Genomic DNA, 24,465 nt, shown 5'->3' with positions numbered 1-24,465 from the left:
GTGTACTACATTATAGATACTGTATATGTTATGTTACAGTTATGTCCATCTGCTTGGTTTGTTTAGTGCTTTTGCTCTTTGGAAACACAAGCATGAAGTTGGAAACACTTGAGATAAGGTCATAGAACACTACAATGGAACATTTGTCTGATCGTCTTGTAACCGTGTTCCATACGCGCTCCTCTGATGATTAAAGCTTTTGTGTGCTGAACAGACGGAGCTTACGTTTCAGATCTGTGATTCTGATTTATGCTACAGCAGAAAGTGCTCAAGCGTCCAACCACATTCTGCTTCATCATCTTTTACTATCTGTGTTTTAGAAAATCATCAGAATATTTGTGTTCTGTGAAATCATCTCATTTTATAAGGACTATATATGTTTTTTGAATAAAGTTTAAAATAATAATCTGTGTTTTATAAAGATCATTGTTTAGAATATCTGTGTTTTACAAATGCATCTTGTTCTAGAATAACTGTTATATATATAATATATCAGCAAACTGTTCAGATGCCGCCAGACTTTCACACTAAACGCAATACTGACCTAACCATGTGCAATTCTGTCATAGGTGCAATTGCTGTTGGAATTCATGTGCAATTCATGTGCAACCTATGTGCTGTCGTGACACATATTCATGTGCAATTACTGTCGTGATCACATGCAATGGTATTTATGTATTTATTTATTTATTTGTCTATGGGAGTTTTTATTTATTTATAGGAGATCTTCTACTGAAAGTGTTTTTCAGACTTCCTATAAGTGTTCTGTTCTGTTCTTCTGTATCTACCTCTGTATCTACCTGCGTTGCACCAATGAAATTTCCCCATGTGGGACAATAAAGGAATATCTTATCTTATCTTATCTTAAAGCAATATGTTAAGCTGAAATGCACACATTTTGTGTTGATTCCACAATAACTAACTTGAACTTCGATATTTACCTCAAGTACATCTGTACTCATTTTGTGTGCAGATTCTTGATCTAAAAGTATGGAAAGCTCCGTCTGCTATTTAAATGTAAATGGTGGATGGAAATATGGTCAGAGCTGTAGTAATGAGGTAGTAACCAAAGTGTAAAGAGTTTCTATGAATGAGTAGTTTACCTATGAAAATAAAACTAATGTCCTATTGATCCAAGTGTGTGTGGCAAAGTGCAGAAGTCTTACCAATAGAGGTCGTGGCTGGAACAGGCTCTTTGGACACTTTACAAAAAGAAGAAAAACAAAAATGTGAATAATTCAATCACATTTTTATCATAGACTGAATCTTGTGGCATCATTTGAACTGGTTTCTCAAGAATGATGTCTGAATATTGAGTTTGTACCTGAGTAGTAAGAGTTGATGAGGGACTTGCTCTGGAGCGTCTTGTTTCCCTGGACAGAGAAGCTGCAGGACGAGGGAGACGCTGTGGACCAGAGAGTGAAAATAGAGTTTACATATGACAGACAGGGCACAGAGATGGACACGCTAACAGGAGGGAAGGCAAAGGACAAACGAGGAATGGGTCAATATGTCGGCAAAACAATAAACCATAAGAGACAAGTTGAAAGTGTCCATAGTCCATATTCAACTGAAGGTACAATCCAATAACACTAATGCTTTATTGAAGCTGCTCAGATCGAAAGGCGCAGGATAAAAGTGCTTTAGGCCCAATAACTGAGCACTTAAAAATAACACATTTGCAATACAGTCAATACACTGTATGTGGCTGGTGTTAAGAGACAGAGAGAGGTTTGAACCAACAAAAGCTGACAAATGGACCGGACGGAAAATACATTAGCAACATGTTTAGACGCTGAGCACAATTTGCTGATTTTGCCAATTTAGACAAGGGTACTGTATCCAACCCAGGAGACATAAAGGCCTTCCACAGCCAATAAAACAAATGATAATACCTATAGAACTCTTTATTCTGATACTCTAATAATACTAAATAATTTCTGCCATATTTGAAGTCATCATCAAAGTCCATCAGATTCACATCAAAAGCTTCCCAAACTCGAGAGACTGGACCAGTCTGAAGCAGGTGATTTATGGCTGTTGTAAATGTGCTTCCTACACAGTGGAGGGCTCTGCTCCTCCACACTGTACAGTTTACAGGACGAGGCTCAGAAACCCGTGAGTGGGCGGACGCCTGAGGAGGTTTGTGGAGACCGACAGTGACATATTAAACCGGAGCGGAGTCTGTTCAATCAGCCACACAGTTATCACAGCAGCAGACGCATTCATCCACCAGACCCACACACGCTCCATCACTCACTCGAGAGACTGGACACAAGGGGGGGGGGGAAATGACAATTACAGATGGATTCAATTTATCTTTCTGTTAAGTTTGCAACCTCTAAAACAGGGACATTAGGTATTAGAAGGGAGAGTGTATAGTAGAAACATCTGGACACTGTTTCAGAAATCAAGACACCTCAACATTGCCTTGTCAATATCATGGAAATGGTTCAAGGAGCAACAGCATTTATACGCTCCAGAGTTATACCGTGACTTGCGCTACCCTTGTTTACAAGTCGGACAGTTTCACTCTTACATCTTGGGTCATTAAGGACTATAGGTCTATTTTTACTGGTTGGATTCCTGCCATGGTGTTATGAGGCTATTGTAAAGAGTGGGATGGTTGTAGCTCAGACCACCATTCCTGTTTAAAAAAGTGCCTCATCCATTCCTTCTCCCTGCTTAAAATGGAGGACTAGAGCCAGGCAAGTTACAATTATAACCACTGCCTTTGGGCAGGTCTAATTTGAGCTCAGAGAGTTTTAATTCTAGCTGCTCAAATCAAACGACTTTCGGATTTAAGTCCAAATTCATAGTATCAATTTCAAAAACAGTGTCCAGATGATTTTTTTCTAACATGGACCACTCCAGGATGAATAAAAAAGAACAATCTATTATAAGATGGTTTTCTGGTTTAAAGTGGTGGCATGTCACCTAAATGATTCCATGGTAATAGAAAGTTAAAACCATCTTTGTAACAATTGATAAGCTTTATGCCTAAAAATACAAGAAACATTTTTCTATTTTAGTCTGGTTTTGGCTCAAAAGTCATGTACTGAGGCTTTAAACCAAAGGAACTTTTGGGAATTATGTGAATAGTTTTACATCCAAGTTCCATTTTTGTATCCAAAGAAGTGGGGACTGTTTTTATGCCTTGTTTGCTTACTGATCAGAAAATGCACTGTTCTCTTCAAGCAAACTGCAGCTGCATGCTAAACCGCCTCATAACAAACCTTCATATACAGTGGAGTGTGTGGAGGTTTGTGTGTGGTGCAATAACAAAGGTTATTTCTTTGTGAAGGTCTGCAGAATATTATTGGTCCCTCCTCGTGTAAGCGTTTTTCAGTCTCTCATTAGAACTGACGCAGAGCTGTGACTGAAACTCCAGAGACAAAAGGACAGTCTGTCTGTGGGAAGTTTGGCATTGAAAGAAGATACACACTCTACACCTCGTATTGTTTTAAAGCATAAGAGTGTCATGATAAACGCTTCCTACTGCTGTTCTCATATGTTTGTTGTTCTCTAAAATCAGCAGGAATTTGGTTCAAAGTCTCCAACACAAACTGCAGTATCACTCGGTTCTTTGGGGTCCCTCTGTCCAAGAGCATTCCAATGTTTCATATACAGCGCTGTACGGTGCAGTTCTTGTGCAGTACTCTGTGAAAGTCAGCTCTTTTCCTCTCTCAGTGTGTCTGGGGTAATTAGACAGGCCTCTCAGAAGAGCATTTTCCTCTTGAAAATGTCAGCCTGGCCTTTTGGGATCTTGGGTGCTGAGAGGGTGCTCCAGAGGGACAAGCTAAAGCTGAGCACAACTGCCCTGTGCTCTGCTCTGCTCCGACTGTCCACGCTGCACTAATACTTTTCATTAGAAACACTTATGCTTCTGCACTGACATTTAGACACTTTCATGTGAGTTCACGCATTTACAATACGCGGAAAACCAGTAGTCAAATGGCATTTAGTCACATATGTGTGTATGTAAGATCTGTAAGATGCCATTTCATTCACTTATATTGTATCTAAATCTACATTAGGACATAATGAAAATCCTATATTTCATTAAAAAAATGTCAGGTCATTAGTTTTACAAGCTTACCAAACCCATTGAGTTCCTGGTTGGAGGTGGAGAAGGGGTCGTCCTTGTGCAGTGTACTGACTTTAGTGGTGCTTTTATCGGCTGTGGTCACTGGACCCATCTCCCTCTGCTGTGTGGAGCTGCTGGCTGTCTCCTTCTGCTTCTTCGCCAATTTTCTACAGACAAAGCCATATGAAGAAATAAATACTAAGTGTAGACTGAACAATTTTTAGAACATATAGAACAATGTATGACTGAAAATGTATCCACCGTCCGCAGCCACACACATTCACAAAGACAAAAGAGGGTATAAAAGAGACCTTCCTTTATGGAACGGTTTGTGTTGTAATCAGAACATTATAAAGAGCTGAACTGAGGTTTCAGTTTGTGGATTTTAACTTATTTTGTATTGCTACCAATATTGTGATCTATACTGTATGAATGTTGACAGATTGTTGAGATGTTCCAGCCTTCATCTGTTCACCACTCTGAAACTGTTATTTCCAGTTGCACTTGAACTTTTTGAACTGACACCACAGAGACGACAGACGAAGAAATAACCACCACACAAACCCATCTGATATAATTGCAGACATAGCAACACTAAATGAAAATACATATCGAAAAGTTTTCAATAAAATCCAAAATACAGTGAGCCATAAATTCCTCCAAATCAAATGTGAATGAGGGATTGGACCGACTAATGTTATTCTGTTCATACATATTGCATACTGCTAAATCTTCAACTATGACACCGTGTGACACTTAAACAGATGTGGCCAGTGCTGTCCGGTGGTTGTTGCCAGGCTCCAAGACTGAAGGCAGAATACACAATTTTCCTTTTAAAATTGTCACAATTACCGGTATTACATTTTACCTCTCATTATTTGTGAGTTCGAATCCCGACCCCGACAATGCATGTCCTCCCTTCTCTCTCGTTTCCGTTTCACACTGTTCTTTCCTGTCTAAAAAGTCTTCGGGCCAAAAAAATCTTCGTGGGAAAAATGTGGGAAATCCACAAGGGGCAGTCCTGGCCCCATTATTCTTAACCCTTTAGCTTGCAAACTTCCAACAAGTCCAACATAAAGTTCAATTACATTTTTTATAAAAAAAAATTGAGGTGAATATGTTGAAATATCAATTAAAAGGTGTCCAAAAATATGTTCAAAAGCCAAAAGAAATACTCAACTTGAAAAAATTCAAGATGTAACATGATGTAAATATTTGGAAGAGCAACCTTAAGGGATTTTAGAAGTGGATTCATATCACAAACAGAAAAAAACCTTTCCACTCAAATACTTCAGCAATTTAGTCTCTCCTGTGGGTTGGAGACGTACTTACAGGAAATCTATACGGTCTGAGCGCTGTCCCTGCTGAGCCTCTGAGCCTCCAAACTGAAAGCTGAAAAAGCACTTCAAATAATGTGATTCTGAAAGCACCCAAACATATAACGGATATTTCAGTCAACACCACTATCCAAGAACTCTAACTTTAGTTTTCAATGATCCATAGCCAAAGCGCTATTTATTATAGACTAGTACATACACATAGATTGAATCATGTCAGAATTAAACTGAACATAAAGGAAAAGTTGGGTGTAAAAAAAGCACATAACATTTACCCTTTTCTTGAAATATTTTGTGCCTGATTCTTCTTATTCTTAAACCTGTCCTTGCCTTGTTCACGGTCTATTCTTACTTGAGCCTTTTCTATTTTCCCCATCCTCTGTCTCCTCCAGAGTGCTGGTAGAGGGACAGCTATGGGCCACTCTAAGCTCCAATCACACAGATTATTCACAGAGGACAGGAGGCTTAGATCTGTCTAATTGAAGACAATTATTATGGGGATTCTTCATTCTTCTTGCACTTTCATTGTATGCCATCTTTTTCTCCTGGACAATTCCTGATAACATTTTCCCCATTCTTCGGTTACACAGTTGAATACATATTTTTTTTCATGCAAAGGCAGGTTTAGTACATTGTTTGATTCCATGTTGAAGTAACTGCGCTACGTACAATATGACCAAGGAACTACGCTGTGTAAAATGGTCACTAATGATGTTGACTAATGATGAAAACTGTCCAAAATTCACATCTATTTTGTGCATTTACATAAAAATAATATGAACGTGATGAATCATTCCTCCTTGTCTTGTCATCATCAGTATTCACAAAACTATAGCTCTTTGACAAATGTATTAATTTAGAGAGCATTTTATTCCATTTGCCCTTCAGACCGACATGCAACTATCTTCAACAACACACATTAAAGTTGATTAAAGATCGTCTGGATTCCTCAGAGGAGTATTGTGGCGAAGGTGGTTTTATCAGAGGACGCTTGATACGTGATAAGTACTGCGGGCTGAGACTTGTCACTACTGATGCAGACTTAACACACGCAAGAGGCATGACCAGATCATCGAAACGAGCGCACCCCTGCAGCTCCACAAACTCACTGCCCACTGCTCTCATCGTGACTCTAGGTTGCACAGCTCTGATGGAACTTTGAGAAGCCTATGAATCACGCCTATGAATCACCCTTTAAACCTTTTTACAGTTATCATGGAATAGATATATACATCTCCACACACTCATTCCCCCATGGGACAAAAGTTTAAATGTCAGATTCCCTAGAGTGTTGTTAACCCCTGATTAATGACTGCGATAGAGGCAGTTCATTAAGAGAAAGTTCATTAAGCTCTGAGGTTACTCTATGGCGACTGCCCTGAGAGTTGTGGACACCTTTGCATCGGCAGGGCTAATTGGAGGAATTGGAGGACGTTTGAACAGTTATAATAAGTAGTGAAATAGTACACAGCTTTGGGAGTGCAGAGCTTTGATGGGGTTTGGGGGAGTAATGAAACTAGATTATCGTTACTTGAAGATGTCAGGATGATTTCAAGTAAAGTATATCAATAATTCTTTAAATGACAGTAACACAAGTACAAAATTAAGTACTCAGGGTTCGGACCATTCAATTATCTCTCCTTTAACAGAGGAGACATGAGAAGCAACCCTTAGGGGCTTGAATTGAGCAGAGCAGAGATATTTGTTGGCGTTGTCAGTGGATTGTCAGAGCTCCAGTTGTGTAGACAAGACTCAAATATCCTGGAGCCATCCCCAGCTGTTGTGGACTGAACCAGCGCCATGACACCACTGCCTCCAGACCAGCTCCAGGCCCTCGGCAAACAGTTGAGAACCGAACAGACAAAGTACAGACGCGCTGTGTGTCTGTGAGGCGATGAGGAGAATATTGGTGTAAATATGAAATCTTCTGATCTCAGTAAACATCCTGGTGCTAGAACAGGACATGTGTTAAATCTGTGTTCTCTACAGCCTCCAATGCTGTCTCCCCCCCACACAATCTTTAAAGTGTAACATTTTTAGCCCAAAAATATACTCAAATAAAAAACGTTTACTATGAAAAACATAGATAATCATGCATCCTAACTGTGAGCAGGGTTGCATCTCCACAAACCTGACTCTTATATAACCTGGAGGAACCTCCACCTGTTTGTCTCTGTGGTAATGTTGTTCCTTTTGCCCTAATATTCCACAGCAAGTTATTAAACGTATCTATCTCCATGAAGAATGTTCAGAAGTATGGAGTTGCTTTCTACTCTACTTAATACAGACCACCTCCAGAAAGTTACCTAGTGTTGCTTTAAGAGCTTTGGATTGTTTAAATATACATTTTTCTTACTTGATTGTTATAATAAATTAGGACGGGTGGGTTGTCAGCATATGTAAAGTGTTATGCAAATAAAGTTTAACTGATTAGACTATGAGCAAGAGTAGTCAGTCATTCACTTTAAATGTACACTGTATACGTTAGATGTGCCAGAACATGAGACCTTCTGTGGGTAAAGTTTGTACAGTACGTGTTCGCAGCCTTTCCCTTTGTAGCACAGAGTGACTGTGAGTGCACAGTGTGATTTGCAGAGGTCAGACAGCCCGGCCTCCTGTTTTCAAACCTAAGGCTCTGCACTGATGAGAGTTACGCTCGGTTTGGACTGCGGCTCCAACGCTTTGAAGACGCTGGCGGAGAGGGGTCTGACTCCTAGGGAATTACAGCTCTATATTTCAGGTGAGTGAGAGTGCACTAACAGACAGGGCCCATTAGAAGGGGTTTACAAGCAGGAAATGGACACTTGGAGGAAGTGATAACAAGGAATTACAGTGACCTTATGGGGTGAGGTTAGAACTGCAATCAGATTCTCCTTAGAGAACAAAGACTACTGTTGGTTTACTGAGTTGTTGTTGTTGTTGTTGTCTTATGGCGGTTGGCATCCAATTGTTGCATTACCGCCAGACTTTATTCCTCAGACTTTTCGTAGTCCTCAGAGTTGTTTTGGTTCTCATGCTTATATAATATTCCCATTCTTTGATTTGTCACATTCTTGGGCTAAAACCAAGTGGCATTAAATCAAAAAGGGCTTTCTTATGGAATATTATTTTATTTTGCATATGAAATGCTGGTGAATTTGTCACTTTGAATATTTGTACTCTGAAAAAACATTTGAATTGTTGTATCCTAAATTTCAGTGGCTGAATTTTTTTCAGTTTAGTAATTCAAACAATTTTCAAGCACTCAATTTCAAACAAACATTCAATTAGACTGTGATTTTTTTTTTATCTTGAAAATATAATATGCCCTGAATTAATAATATTAAGTTTTTTTTAAAAGTTTTAAATAGAGAAACTCACATTTAAAATATATACAGAAATATTCAATGACTGACAGTCAAAGAAAAACAATTCACACACGTTTTTTTAAGTGAGTAATTTGTCAGCACTTGAAATTCAAAATCTGATGACACAAATTACTGTCCATATTTTCCGCATCAAAATACTACCTAAATCCCACAATCATTCAGTCCTCAAGTGCAAATTTGAGCAAGTGTCTGCCTTTATTCATGAGTTTCAGTTTCCTGTTTATGGGCACCATATTCAGGAATTTTAACAATTCAAAAGATGTAATATTTAGTTTTGAATTGTCGATTGCAAGAGCAACGGTGCAAAATGTTCATCACTTTGAAAACCATGGACAACTAAAATAACAATGCTCATAGAGGGTTAAAATCATCCCTCAATCATCTTGTAAACAATGTATTGACCAACAAGGATATTATAATCTATAGGGTAAAGGAATGTCTCTACTTACAGATAATAAGAGTAGGAATAAGCATGTCTTCTGAAGCAGGAGCTGAGGTGGAGGTGAAGAGTCAAGAGGAAGAAACACATTAGATTAGTTCATGCCTTTTATTTTCATCACTGTCTCTAGAACAGACTTGTCCTTCATTGTAGAATGTACTAAGATCTCTCTGAACGTGTCCTCATACAGAAACTCTACCGTATTTAGAGATGTTTGTCTCTGGTGTTTGATAAGGCTTTTACACCTAAGTGCCTCTTTGTCAGGCTGGACTCCAGTTCTTCTCTGTGTATCTAAGATAAGATCAACTTTATTGTTCCCAAGGGGACACGTGTTGTGGGCTGCAGTGCCGCTCCAGGCTGCATATGGAAAAGCACATACAATTCATTCATGACAAGGACAAAGGAGAAATCTGTCAAATATTATGTCAAATAAATTAGCAAATAAACTGCATTTATCTTCACAAGAAAGGCCTTTGGCAGAAGCATGAGCCAGTGTACACAGCATAAATGACTAACAATTAATTTATATTTATAGAAAATATGTTCATTAAGTGTGATTATTATTTAATAATTTCAATGTTTTCCTTTGTTTGTCTTGACTGAATAAGGTATCAAAGCAGATAATCACAAACTGCCAAGAGATGGAGAAGAGAGAGAAGAAAGAAGGAAGAAGATGTTGAAAAGCTTAAAAATGAGGAATGCATTTCGATAAATTGCTACAGAAAAATATCACAATATATATAAACGATTTACTTATTAAATTCATCTTTAAATCTTTTGAACAGAAGATCTTTGATTTGATTTTGGATGGCAAGCCAGAAAAGATGAAAAGAGGAGTTTTGTATTATGATTATACCTATGGAGGCTTTAAACAGCTCAATGTAGAGGATTTATGTTTGTCTTTAAAGGCATTATTTATCCCTAAGACAGATTTAAACAGAGAGAGCTATTCAAGTTTTTGTTGGAAAAAAGTTATGTTTTGTGTCAGAAAAAAACGACACCCGTTTTTTACAACTGATGCCCTCCCATTTTACATAATAAATATCAATACTATAAACTAAATTAAAATAAAATATAAACAAATGTTATTGTCGCTAAAATCACAATAAAGGATAAATGAAACAACTATCCCACCGGCACAAAAACTCTAAAGCAGGATAATCCCAGTAAACCCTTTTCTAAATGTATACTATTGTTTAAAAAAACATACAAATAAATAGCAGAATTAAACACAATTGACAAGGCTTTTTTGGTAGATATAATTCTCTACAGCTCAAATCTTTTGCAAGTAGAAAAAATAAAGTAAAATACCTCAAATTTGAAAAAAAAAAATTGTACACACATTTTATTAGAGCTATTGAACAATGAGATATACAATTTTTTGCTGATAGGATATAATGGATTTGATGGATCACATCATGATACACATCTCCCGGTAAGATATTTATTGCAATATTTCAAGGGTAACAGAATTGTGAAGATTCAACTTTTTTTGACATGTTCCAATAGTGCTAACAGCAGTCATGTCTTGATGTTTTCTGCACTAAAATAGAGCAAAGGATCATGGGCTGTGTTATTGCCTCAGTTTTGTAGGTGTATTTGATATATATTATGACAATTATTGTGAGTATTTTGAAGGTACAAAATCACACTACCATGATATTGCAGTTATTTTTACAGTATTAGTCCATAACCATTTTGGTTGACTAAGGCATCAATTGGACTAAGTGTGAGTTTGCCACTACGCAAAGCCCGGAGAGAGTGATGGAGACACAGACCAAACAAACCGAGGACACGTGGATCAATATATCAGCTCCTGTTTACAGAAGAGAGGAGCACATGTGTATCTGTGCTGGCAGACAATCGAATGTTGTGGTGCACATACTGTCATTGAATGGTCATTTGCATTATGTCCAAGTAACTTTCTTTGTAATTAATGTCAATACCACGTTTAACACAATTTGGTTCAATCTATACAGAATCCTTCTACCACAAGCGGTGACACGACAATGATTAAAACGTTTGGTAGGACTTTAGGTTACGGAACATATTAATGGCTAGCAAGTAATACATGTATTTACTGTAATTTGTGTGTCAATACTAATTAAAGAAGGCATAGTATGTTATGTTTAAGTACCTGTGTTGAACTATCACATAAGGAGATCACCACTTAATATTTTTGTCATTGTAAACTGCAATATTGATCTAAAACTGCTTAATATAAACAGGTCCATTGGCTGTATGTTCAAAACTCCAGAACTGATAAGCCCTGCCTTTTCATAGTGACATTCCACTGTAACAGGCAGCACATTGTCATTTATGTGTTTTTATTGTTGAAAAATGGCAAAGTGACATTTTCAAATAATCACATCAAATACAGGGACGTGGGCGGGGATAGCGGATAGGTGTAGGCAGACATTTTCTGAGCACTTGAGCCTCAAGAATCAATCATAACTTTGAGCAAACACTGTTGTAACAAGGCAAACAGCTCGTTAAAGTTGATTGTGCATAATATGTGCCCTTTAATGTTTTATTCTGTATGGTTGCATCTTTTAACTATATAGCCATTAACTTTTGTGGTCCCTAAACTCGAGTGTCACCAAACTTTCTTTTTTAAACCAAATGTAAATCTATAAATCCATTGCATTTGAAATTATACCCTTTCATATAGTAAAACTGAAATCAAACGGTTAAAACCTACTTCAGCAATTAAAGCAGCAGCCCGAGACACGCCCAGCAGTGTTTATTCACATCCCCCAATTTTACCTCCTTTGTCATATCCATAACGTTTGAAGCATTCTGCTGACATTGTCCTGATGATATTAATAAAGTGCAAAGCGGCAGGACCCAGCTGTAAAAGCCAAAAGCGTAAAATCTGCTCATAAATATTAATACGCTCTGAAAACACACTCGGCTGTGTGCATTCACTGTGTGCAGAGGAGAGAGAGTGAGACATGTGGAGGTGTTGCTGTGAAAAATTACCACATAATACAGATGAAGTGTGAGATTTGTTAGTGTGAGACAGTGGGTATGTCTGGGTTGGAAGAGAAAGCGCTTTCTTGTATCTTTATGCTCATTCTACGATGTAATGTTGCCTGCTTTTTACGTAAATTTGGTGAGTGAAATATGCGTTGATTGAAAATGTGTAGCAATCGGCTTAACGTCTGGCACCCATTGTTCATGTTATTTACAATATATTAGAGGTGTTTTCTTCACATAAACTAAGATAAATAACCGTCAATCTGAAAAATTATCTTCCTGAAATTGTTCGCGAGAGAAATGTATTATTTGTTTGTCCCTCTGTCTGAATGCTTTATAAGGTCCATTCACACTGCCATATCCAGGCTGCACTCACACGCTTCATCATAAACTCATATGAATATTATGGTGCTATCAGCTTGGAAAACATAAGCCCAATGCATTTCAATATGGCTTTTCAGACTGGAGTAGAACACATTTATCAGAGCACGTGTGAAGCCTGCTGTTTATCACGTGTGTAAAGATTTGCCTTCAGCGCGGCGTCGAGAGAAAAATATCCTATCCTAGTATAAAAATGCACTTTATTTAACACAAGGCGACAATATGTCAGAGTGATGTACACCCACAGGTTTGGTAAATGCAGTATATGTTGTCAATATGATGAAATATAGACTCTGCAATTCAGACTCAGAATAATCAATAATCATTTCAGGGAGAAAAAATAATGAACAGAAGCATACAATGCACAAACATATTGTACTCCAGAGCTATATACTCTTATGCACAACTCTTTCTGTAAAGACTTTTATACAGTACTTCAACAAAAATCTATTTTTATTCAAACCACACTTCAACTTCTTTTTGGGTAATGACAGGTTTCAAAAAACAGATTATATATCAACACGGCGGTTACATCCATAGACAAATTATAAATAGTATATTTATTGTTTATTGTATTTTATATTCTCAAGCATTTCTCATTTTCCCAGTGACAGTCCTCAGTCTCTTGAACAGTTTTTTAAACAGTCCTTGAGCTTGAATGAGCAGATGAGGCCTTTAGTCAAGCTCTGCTCAGAGGGGCCAGCGCAGCGTGATACTAATACCACATTATCACTGTTATCAGCAGGTTGATCATGTCTGCTAATTCAGCGCAGAGATGTTGGGCACCGACTGTGGTGAGCGCTGTGAAGTGCCTGATCTTTAGGTCAGTCCTAGAGCTAGTCCTAAATTTCAGGATCCTAGACCTCTTTGATAAAGCTGGGTAAAAACACTGTGCCAGACATGCCAAACCATCCATAAAGATGCAAAAAAGTGCTGTGAAACATCCTGATAAATCACACTTACAGTAAGTGTCCAAATATCTTTGGATGAACACTAAGTTTAGGATTTAGGATTCTTGGTTTAACGTTAGGCTGAAAATAATAAACCATTCTATCTGAAGAAAATGTATTTATACATACATATACATACATAGTTTGATATCAAGCTGTATGCTAAGAGTGAGTGAGACATCAACTCACTGATCCACACGACCAGGATCTAAAGTGCTGACGTCGGGATGTCATTCGGGCTCGAGAAGTAGTAGTAATCCACAAGGAAGGGGTCTCACTCCCCGAAGGAACAATAGCAGACATTGCACCTTGGAATACCACAGGCAAATGGCAATCTCAAAGAGGTAACAAGGAAAGCAGCAACAGCCAAATACCTACAATGAGTGAGGCAAGTTATAAGAAGCCAGTTCAATGGCAAGAACAAGTCCCGGGCAATAAACAGCTACGCCCTTCCAGTGCTCTGATACCCAGCAGGAATAATAAGGTGGCCAAAGGAAGAGATACAGACCACAGATGTTAAGACGCAAAAGCTCCTCGCCATACAGGGAGGGTTCCACCCATCCAAAGCATACATGGAGCGCCATAACCAAGTGGATGGCATAGTGAACAGAAACATCTGTTTGGAATATAGACTGGAAACCCCAAGGTCAGAGAGGGAAACACCTCCAAAGGTGGAAGAGAATGACCGAGCCTAGAGCCTGTGGGACTTCCAGATACAGACTGACAGAATGGTAATGGCAAACCAACCAGACATTGTGGTGGTGGATAAACAGCAGAGGAAAGCCGCTGTGGTTGACGTGGCAATACCAAGTGATGACAACATCAGGAAAAAGGAACACAAGAACTGAAGAGCTGGAGAAGGCCTGGAAGGTGAAGGCCAAAGTTGTACCTGTGGTCATGGGAGCACTTGGGGCAGTGACCATCAAACTGGAGGAGTAGCTACAACAGATCCCTGGAAAAAGATCAGACATCTCGGTCCAGAAAAGTGCAGTGCCAGGAACAGCAAAGATTCTGCGCTGAACCCTCAAGCTCCAGGCCTCTGGCAGAGGACCCAAGCTTGGACAAAAGGCACGAGACCATCCGCGGAGGGTGAGAAGGTTTTTTTCATTGTTCATCTTCAAATGTAGTATCTTACGAAGCAAAGCCAAAGCACGGTTGGTGAGCAGGGCACAGTGTGGGTGTGTGAGAGATTTGTTTAATAAGCTGCTTCATATGAGTCTGTTTCTGCCTCTTCATTTCCACCTCTGCTGGATATAGAGAAGCCACAGTCTTCATATCACAGATCCAAAATGGGACTAATTATTTCACCTCCTATCCATCTCTGAGGCTGGGTTCATGCTTGCCTTGACTGTTTGGCTTGAAGTAAACTCAGATGCATTTCCTGTGAAAATTCAACCTGTTTTGCAGATGTTTTGAACCCTTATAGCAAAGTAGGAACACATGCAGACTAAAGCAAAGACTTTAAGGAGTAAAACAATGGATGGAAATTAGGCTACGCACAAGTCAAAATTTCAGACAATGGCCATTTTGACAGAGCTTCAGTTCAAGTTTTATGAATCAACAAGAAGGAGTTCAATAAAAAAATCATTGGACTTGTAGAACCATGCGCACAATACATTCAAAAAAAAAAAAAAAAAACAACAACAAAATCCATTGCCAGCTTAAAATGCACAAACACAAATGAATGTAATGATAATTGTGGACTAATGGGTTTAAGTTGACCAAATGCAATTGAAAATGTTAGTTATTGATCAAACTGGCTTTAACACACTTATTTTGTGTTTTATTTTTGAAGAGTCTGTCTTTAATATCTGTGTTTAATAAATGATGTTGACTTGGTTTTGGTTGAGGTGAAAGTGGAATGAGGTGATGTCTAGAAGTAAAGATACAATACCCCACGCTCAGAGTTCTCCACGTGTGAATCTCTCTATTGGAGCGAGGACAGGGCAGGTACAGGAGGGGGGACAGGAAGGGGCGGAGCCAAAGACAGGAAACAGGAAGATAGAGAGAGAGAGACATAAGGGCATGAGACTCGAGTACAGAGAGGTCCAGGCACTTTTACTTCTGTTTTGATTTCCATCAAAGCAGTCTTAAAGGAGACACATTATGCACAGTTGACGTTTAAGAATGTTATAATGGTAAAAAGAATATTGTAGGATTCATACACTCTTTTTTACATGCATTTTTATTCCGCATTTAGAACTCTAAAACCCAGGATAAAAGCTTACTGCTCCACCATTTTTTGGTGATGCATAATATTCACTACAACAGCGTGGCTTGGCCATTTTGGCACAAATAAAAACAAATCGATGTCGATAAATAATGTAAAAAATTATTTAAGGACATAAATTATGCAACATGTACTTTTTTGAGTTTTAATCATGTTATAACATTGTTCACTCATCAAAACATACCTGGAGTTGTATTTAGTTTCATTCACACTTGTTTGATGAATCCTGCTTACTAAATCCCCTCCCTATGAGCCTCAGAAAAAAACTCAAATATACACATCATAGGTTGTTCTCCTGAGCAGTTTTTAAGTCCTAAAACCATTGCCTGCATTACCATGTCGGAAACAGCTAGCTTTTCTAATTCTAACTCTGTTGACACACTATTTTAGGTTCTACAAGAGCATATTTAAAGGCAATTAAAGGTTGAATGGACGATTTTTTTGGCCCAAATGAGTCTTATTTCCTCGTGGCGTGGACTGCCAATTAGTCCTGCCACGTATCAATCATAAAACGCACCTACCGCTCACCTGCAGCCGCGTGCGGTTCGTCCCTACGTTTCCGCGTGTCTAGGCGCATTGATCTATCATAATATAGTTCCTTCAGTGTACGGGACAAAATGAAGACGGAGAAAGACTGTTCGAGCTGACTCAGAAGAAGACGGAAATCTACGGGAGAAGAGGGATGCGATGCGATCCGTCGCGCTAATAAACAAACGCACGTGTGTGTTGTATCAGTCCGCACAGGAGGAGTGCGCATGCGCACTTCCGCCTGCGTTCTCAAATCGCCGAAAAATCGTCCATTGCGCCTTTAACAATACAAATGATGCGTAACATGTGTTCTTTAAATGGGACAAAGATCATAAATATCTAAAAAAGCATAATATGTCTTCTTTAACAACTTGATGCATGTGTCAACAACTGTTTCAATGCATTATTTTACATTTATTTACATTTTCTGGTTTATTGAGGGTTGACATAGCAAACCAGAAGAGTGGTAGCTTTAGAAAAAAATCTTGTTCAAATAAACCAAATATATGACTAAGTATTGACTCCTATAGGTAGAAAAGCATGAATATAAAAGTGGTTTTGTACTATATTGCTAACTAAAAACATATAGTTTATAGCAATAGATGTTAAGAAGCACATAAACATGCAAAAAGCAGCCAATGAATGACAATGGATATCTAGCAATAATACAAAAACGTAAACTTAAATTAATGCATCTTTTCCTGAGTATGATCTCGGGGCAGATTTTCAGTCCAACTGAATTCAAGGGCCTAATTTGAGCTAACCAAATGCTGTGCCGAGAGGCTTCATGCTGCAGTTTGGGAGGGAGATATTTCTGTTTGTTGGTCCAGAGAGGATTGTATCTGTGTTTGAACCATCTCTTTCCATAAATCCATCTGGAGACGCCTTTGTCCTCTCTGTGCCACAATCCACAGCTACAGCCCTGTCAATATTAGCTCCACACACTTCAGAAGGACCGTCCAAATGTCCACAAACGCAAGCATTGGCAAGGGGATCAACTCGGAATTTGACCACAGGAAAATAATTACGAAAGCAATTTAAATACACGCATCCAGCATTTCTATTAAAAAATAATATTATGGCTTTCAATTTTAATTTCCAATTTTAAGACAGAAAAAAAAAAAATCCCCAAAATATGTGAACTGCTCCAAACCACATGCTTTCATCGATTAATGATAGGCTGTAGACCTTTTACCGTATTTTCCGGACTTTTTTCATTGTTTTGGCCGGGGTGCGACTTATACTTATATACTTATATACTCCGGAGCAACATATACAGTATGTGATATTATCAGTTATTTTCACACTTGCAACCGCATTTCATACTCCATTGCGACTTAAATATGTATTTTTCTTCTCTATTTTGCATTTTTTGACTGGTGCGACTTATACTCCAGTGCGACTTATAGTCCAGAGAATACGTTATTCAAAAAGACCCATGCTGATCATTGCGGATAAGAAATGACTGGATCTCCATATGATTCAAATTTGGTTAGTTGGACAGCCCTAATCCAAACTAGTTTCTATCTTTGAAAACATTTTTGAAAACTGCTTTTCTGTTGCCACTTTTTGAGCATTAGCGCATCTCTACAGATTTATCTTGGTTGTGCATGTGTTGGCCTTTCCTCTGGTCCCATTCAGATAACATTGCGATCTCTATCTATTGCGCGCTTGATTCTACCATTCAGCGCATGTCAAAGCGCATTGCCAAGTCCAGACAACAGGGAGCTCCAACAGCCGGTGAAGAGATAAGACAATTATGGTCAGTCTACTTGTCGCGGTGGTGAAATATGAGCAAGCTATCTGCTGAAGCCAGAGGTGCACAAGCCGGACTTCCCATAGAGATTAAACAATCAAGACAGCCCTATCATAAAAAGCAGCATTAGTACCTCTACTGGCCATAATGGTGGTGACATTGTTCAAGACACAAAGCAGTAAAATGGAGTAGGACTGACACGGGATCTGCTGACTTTTACCTACTCAATGTGCTTGAATTACCCTTCTCAACTCTCTGCTTCCTTTCTCTGACACTTTCCGGATCTGAAGCTCACACAGAACCGTCACTCGGGATATCCAAGACCATACGGCAACAGACTAAACCCCTCAGTGCTCGTCCTTGGATCTTCTATGGCGAGAGACGTGCACGTGGCAAAGGGCTACACACCCTGCCGTCCAGCCGGTTTCCTCATGCAGAACTTAAACTATTCCGCCGCACACATTATTTGTCATCTTCCAACTGTGTCTGCTGTTGGTCAGTCACACAAAGGATTTAAAGCTACAACGATCAGAGAAACTTAAAGATGACTTAATGTCCCTGATCAACGCCGTCCAAAGCCCCATAAAACAGTGTGTGATTTCACTTCATGTCTCCATGATCCACTGCGCTGGAGACATGAAGTTCAGCCGCCTCAGACAGTTACATGTGTGGCTTGAATCATACTGTGGTGCCAAGCAAATTCCAAATGTGGGAAATGTTGCTGCGTTTTTTCGGCAAAACCTCAAATTATATTCAAATCAATATTAAACCTACAAAAAGCTCGCCTCAGTTAGATTATGTTCATAACACTGAATTAATCAAAAAATGTCTTTGAGTTGTTCACTTAAATGTGCAAATTATTAGAATGAGAGTGTGGGCAAAACAAGTAAATCTGGATATATTTGTATTCTCTGAAACATGGTTAACCTCCAAAATCTGAGATGCTGACCTACCTTTCTTTGGACAATTATAATATTTTGTTGTGAAAGACCCAGTAAAGGAGGTGGAGTAGCAATATTTATACAATCTTGTTTCAATGTATCTTTAAATACCAAAGTCTCCAAGTCAAAGACTTTTGAATTTGGGTAAAAATAAAACAGGAAACTTTACTTTCTTTTCTACTTTTGATAGTTCTGAATTACTTGTTTTAGGGGACACGCATATAGATTGGTTGTATAAAAAAAACAACTTTACTGCCGTATTTTCCGGACTATTAGTCACACCTTTTTTCATAGTTTTGGCCGGGGTGCGACTTATATACTTATATTCATACGTATATACTTATACTCCGGCGTGACTTATATGTGATATTATTATAGTATTTGTTATTTTCACACTTGCAACCACATTTCATACTCCAGTACGACTTATATATGTTTTTTTCTCATCTAATATGCATTTTTTTGGCTGGTGCGACTTATACTCCGGTGCGATTTATAGTCCAGAAAATACAGGAATAACTTTGTAATTAGTTAAATCTCACACAACTTATTATTGCTCCCACCCAACCTGACCCTAAAGACCCCCTTAAAGCAACATTACTGGACATTATCTTAAGCAACAAGCCTCAGAATTACATCATAAAATTGGCCTTTTACATTTAACATAAAAAAAGAGATAATGTCTGTAAAATGTGTTTAGATTATATTACACAGCCCTCGTCACAATATAAAGATTCAGATATAAGTTCATTAAGTTTGACCTAGTTACAAAACCGCAACAAAGAAAACAAAGAAAAAACATGAACAAAGGCATTAAGAAACTGTTAAATTCAGTGTTTTCCTTGTGTGCAGATCTGAGAGAAGTGAGACTCCTGGTTTGGAAGCTTAAGTGATGTAAATTATTCAGCGCCTGGTCTTAGCCTGACCGTCTGCAGTACATGAAACACACATTAGGCCTATCTGGACTCATTCCTTGGGACATCACAGAGGTCCACTCAAACATATTTGTTCTGAAGGACAAGGTCAAAGATAAACCGTACCAGACAGTTTTGTGTGAGCTTGCCATGTTTTACTGTGGAATCATTTATGAAACCTAATGGCCTGTAAATATTTCATTATGTACATATTAATAATATTAGGGATGGGCGATGTATTGGCTCCAATATCAGGTATTTTTTCAAAGCTGCCCCAGTCTTGTTGTTTTCATCAGTGCATCAAACTTTCAATTTTATTCATTTACCGTAGTTTCCGGACTATAAGTCGCACCGGAGTATAAGTTGCACCAGCCAAAAAATGCATAATAAAGAAGAAAAAACATATTCAAGTTGCACTGGAGTATGAAATGCTGTTGCAAGTGTGAAAATAACAAATAATATCACATATAAGTCGTCTCAAAGTATAAGTATAAGTCACACCCCCGCCAAAACTATGAAAAAAGGTGCGACTTATAATCCGGAAGACACAGTATTTTATGTTTCATATCAATATCAGATAATCTACAAATAATATTTAAACAAAAAACAGTTCAAACTTTCTTTTTACTGGCTCACATTAATGACTACATGTTTGGTGACTACAATGATAATTCTGTCCGCCTGTTGTAGGTTGGAGCTGTGGCCTTTGCCCTTGTTCGCCCGAGGTGCGTACTCCAACTGAATCCTTCACATTTACACTCTTTCATTTCTCTCAATAGTTCTCCTGATGCCTTTGGCCTCTCTGTATATATTATGCCCAGTTAAATCTGCTTGGCTCTTCATTAGCATAATCCACTTGACCTAAAGGTTAACCGCTGCTTTAAATTTCTCACATTCATTTATGTCTCTGCTCTTCGTACTCTGCACTTCTGTTTTCAGCTCCTTGAACCTTTCTATAGAGCTCAGTTCACTGGCAATAATGGACATTTTTTATTGTGTGTACATTATTATTATTATTTTTTAAATTCTGTGGTACAATAAGATGTTATTTGTAGCGGGTCAAATAAGTAACTAATTATACACACTAACTATATAACTAACTAACATACACATTGATAACTAAACAGCAGTAAGAGTGGGTTTTTCTGTTATGTCTCCAGAGTTGTGATGCCTGAGTCTTTTGTCCTGAGGGCTGTTACTCTCCTCAAACTGCCCTGACACACGCTCTGCTGATCCTTCCTAATGCTGCACCGAGGCCTTTGAGACACAAAGGCAACTGGGACGCAAGGCAGTCTTCTATATCAGCGCAATGGTCAGTGTGACGCTTCAAACCAAGATCAAAGTTACCATCAAAACATGTCAAGGTAATTACATCGTCTCTTATCTATTGTCTGTAACAACAAAACAACAAAACTTCACGACTTAAGAAGACAAGATGAATATTCTTAATCTGGGAAGCACAGTGTTTCTGCATCCGAACATACCTATCTATCTGTCTATCTATCTAGTGAGTTCAGAACATGTCAACCTTGGATTATCCTGCTTTAGGGGTACAAGATGTAATATTGATTATTGTGATATTGTCTCTGTAATAATATATTGCTCTTCAAAATCTGTAGTTTTGACAGTTCTAGAAGAAAGGAAAGACATATTCCAAGTTTTTGAGGCCGTATGCACCAGTCTGGAATCGATTAATCGCAACTAATCGATTATTGAAGTGATCGTCGTCTAACTTAGTCATCGAATAACGGTTAGCTGGTCTATATGTATACGTCCAAAACATGCAATGAGAATGACAAAAGAAGACATTGCTCTTCAAACTGAAGAGCAATTGTAAAATTTATTGTGTATCTGACGAAAACACGCTTTTGTCCATAAACGTAATCGCCGAGGTCCCTCAAACAGCTTCACTTCAGCTTTATTCGGGTCAATTTTAGTACAAATATTTTCATCACGTGACTTTTGCGTTCTAAACAACGAATTGATTAATCTGACAGAGATGTTATCGCTTTGCATGAATGCTCCACAGTGTGGCATTAAAGTGTAACCTGTGTTTTCAATACATTTTTAACAAAAAAAATGAATAAATTCAAGACAGAGGTGAAATGAATGATTGAATAAATAAAACGCATGTGAAGGACAGCAACGGAAAATGAGTGAAAGCAGAACTACAGGGAAAGAGAAGAGCGAGAGGAGATAAAGTGAAAGAGAAGAGAGAAATGGTGGCAGAAGATAAGACGTCTCCAATACTTTTGTGGGCAAGTGATTTTGGAATTGAGATTTTGTGTAATCAATGTAATCTACTTTCATTTGGCCCTGACATGTCAAGCAAAAAACAGAAGCACTGCATTCAACACCTCTAATCCTTTTTTCTTTTTTTTTTCCTTATCATAATTTTGAATCTTAATATGTAAATTACAGAAATATTCCGTACAGTAGTTTTGATATGAGGACACATTCACTTTCATATATATAAATCTAACAAGCATTTTGGCCCTGACATGTGAAGCAAAAAATAACAGCACTGCATTCAACGCTTTTAAGCCTTTTTTCTTTCCTTATCAAAATTTTGAATCTTAATATGTAAATTACTGAAATATTCCGTATAGTAGTTTTGATATGAGGACACATTCAGTTTCATCTATATCAATCTAACAAGCATTTTCATGTTTTGAGTTTGCTTTAAAGGTGCTGTATGTAACACTAAATGATTAAAAATAGTGTCAGTTAGATATATTTGCCACTAGTCAATCAACGATTAATGTAAATTGAACAACAAAAAAATGAATCAAATATTATCAAAATGATCAAAACTGTGTTGAAACAGGCCTTAAACGGTAAAATTAACCTTGAAATAGAAAGGTAGAAAATGTTGAAAAGGTAGTCATTAGAACACATTTTTACTGTCTTCCAAATGTCATTTTCAATCTGAAGGTACTGAGCTCAGAATCTTGTATAGCACTGAAACTAGACCGGTCTTGCCCTAAGGGTGGAGTTTTAACCAGAAGCTGATCTGACTTTGTTTACCTGAAGACGCAGATCCAGATCAGTCCACTCTATAGTTCTCTGGGAGCCTCTGCAGAATGACCTTAGTTTTAGCAGGTAAATATTGGTGAAGGATTGAAAGGCCCGGGATTTTATAGTTAAACTGCTGGTGAAAGGCTACAACAGAACAATAGGGTAAAACTATCAGAATTTACAGCTAAACAAATGCAAGTGAAAGGCTAGCAGAGGACACTATGGTAAAATTGTCAGATACTTTACGGGTAAACAATTGTGCTTAAGAGGCTACAAGAGAACAAAAGGGTAAAATAGCCATAGATTTTACAGGTAAACCACTGAAAGTGAGAGGCTACCAGAGAACAAGAATAAACTGAAACTGGACCATAGTAAACATGGTGAGAGCAGTGTCAGGTTAAAACTAGTATAATTATCAGACCAGTACCTTCATCTAAAAAAAATATTGTGGACAGCAGTCAAAATTACTATCTTTGAAACCTTTTCTACCATAGACCAAGATTCTATTACCAAGACCTTGCAAAGTTTCTATTATTGAATGGTTCAACAGCACCTTTAAAGCTCCCTAGCTCTACATTTAATGTGTTGAGATACCTCCGTTTGAAGGCGAGCAGCAGTCCCAGGAGGATGATGATGAACATGAGGACCCCAGCGATGACTCCGGCCATTTTCACCGTGCTGTCCACCTGCTTCTCCGGCTCTATCGCGTCCGAGTCCTGAATCACAGCCCCTATAAAACACACACACACGCACAGGCACACAACAGTACACACACTGTCAAATCTAGAGGTCCACATTTACATACAACAATCAGAAGGATTACATGTAACACATCCACGAGTATTGTGCAAGTACATGCATTTAGCGGTGAGACAGACGCACAATGAGACATAGCTTTGGAGTCAACAGAGGTGGATAGAGTGGCCAAAATAGTCTTTAAGTAAAAGTACTGCTACTTCAAAAGTGTAATCATCTAGATGTAACATCTGATTAGCTAAAGTACTGTTGGAAGGACAACAGGAGTTTATTTGGTACTCACAAGTAAAATATATTACTCAAGTAGTATGTATGGTGTCTGGAAAGTACTCGAAGGCATACAATTTCTTTAAACGGTTACTTAAGGAAATGTTACTGATAACAACCCAGCTCTGGTTTCTGCTTATTGCTTACTTTATCCAACAAATGCGCAACTAATACAATTTAACAACTGCAACTGCAATTAGCTTCTGTAAAACATTGAATTGCAATTGCACTACATTTGCAATTTTTGGTTAAATAGTCTGTACATTTTGATCTGATCCAGGTGCCCTAACAGAAGACTGATGTGGAGGTCTAAAATCCAGGATGAGCAGGTTTAACATACGTAACACGATTATCTGCAAAATAAATTGTTTAAAAAGACAAAAGCTCTTTGCTATCTTGGTTTGCAATGTGAAGCCCTTATTTGTGTTATACGTTTGTGTCTTTGTTCTTTCACACAGACTCTTACATGCACAACATGAGAGAGGCCAACGGAGCAGATCCCAATGTGAAGAGA

General features: G+C 38.2%; 1 protein-coding gene across 1 annotated transcript in view; it reads right to left on the bottom strand.

The window, feature by feature from the left end:
* ptprt (protein tyrosine phosphatase receptor type T) overlaps positions 1-24,465 on the bottom strand; it is a 186,871-nt gene that overhangs the window by 38,560 nt on the left and 123,846 nt on the right. Inside the window, 5 exon segments of the mRNA XM_072451758.1 lie at positions 1,167-1,202; positions 1,325-1,405; positions 4,100-4,254; positions 15,436-15,468; positions 23,523-23,658. Of these exon segments, the coding sequence (XP_072307859.1) occupies positions 1,167-1,202; positions 1,325-1,405; positions 4,100-4,254; positions 15,436-15,468; positions 23,523-23,658 (441 nt within the window).

The sequence above is a fragment of the Eucyclogobius newberryi genome, unplaced genomic scaffold (assembly GCF_026437365.1).
Source record: "Eucyclogobius newberryi isolate DKJ021-1_F unplaced genomic scaffold, fEucNew1.0.hap1 SCAF_19, whole genome shotgun sequence".
Taxonomy (NCBI): domain Eukaryota; kingdom Metazoa; phylum Chordata; class Actinopteri; order Gobiiformes; family Gobiidae; genus Eucyclogobius; species Eucyclogobius newberryi.
The sequence above is the reverse complement of the archived record's forward strand: the minus strand, read 5'-3'. Positions and strand labels throughout refer to the sequence as shown.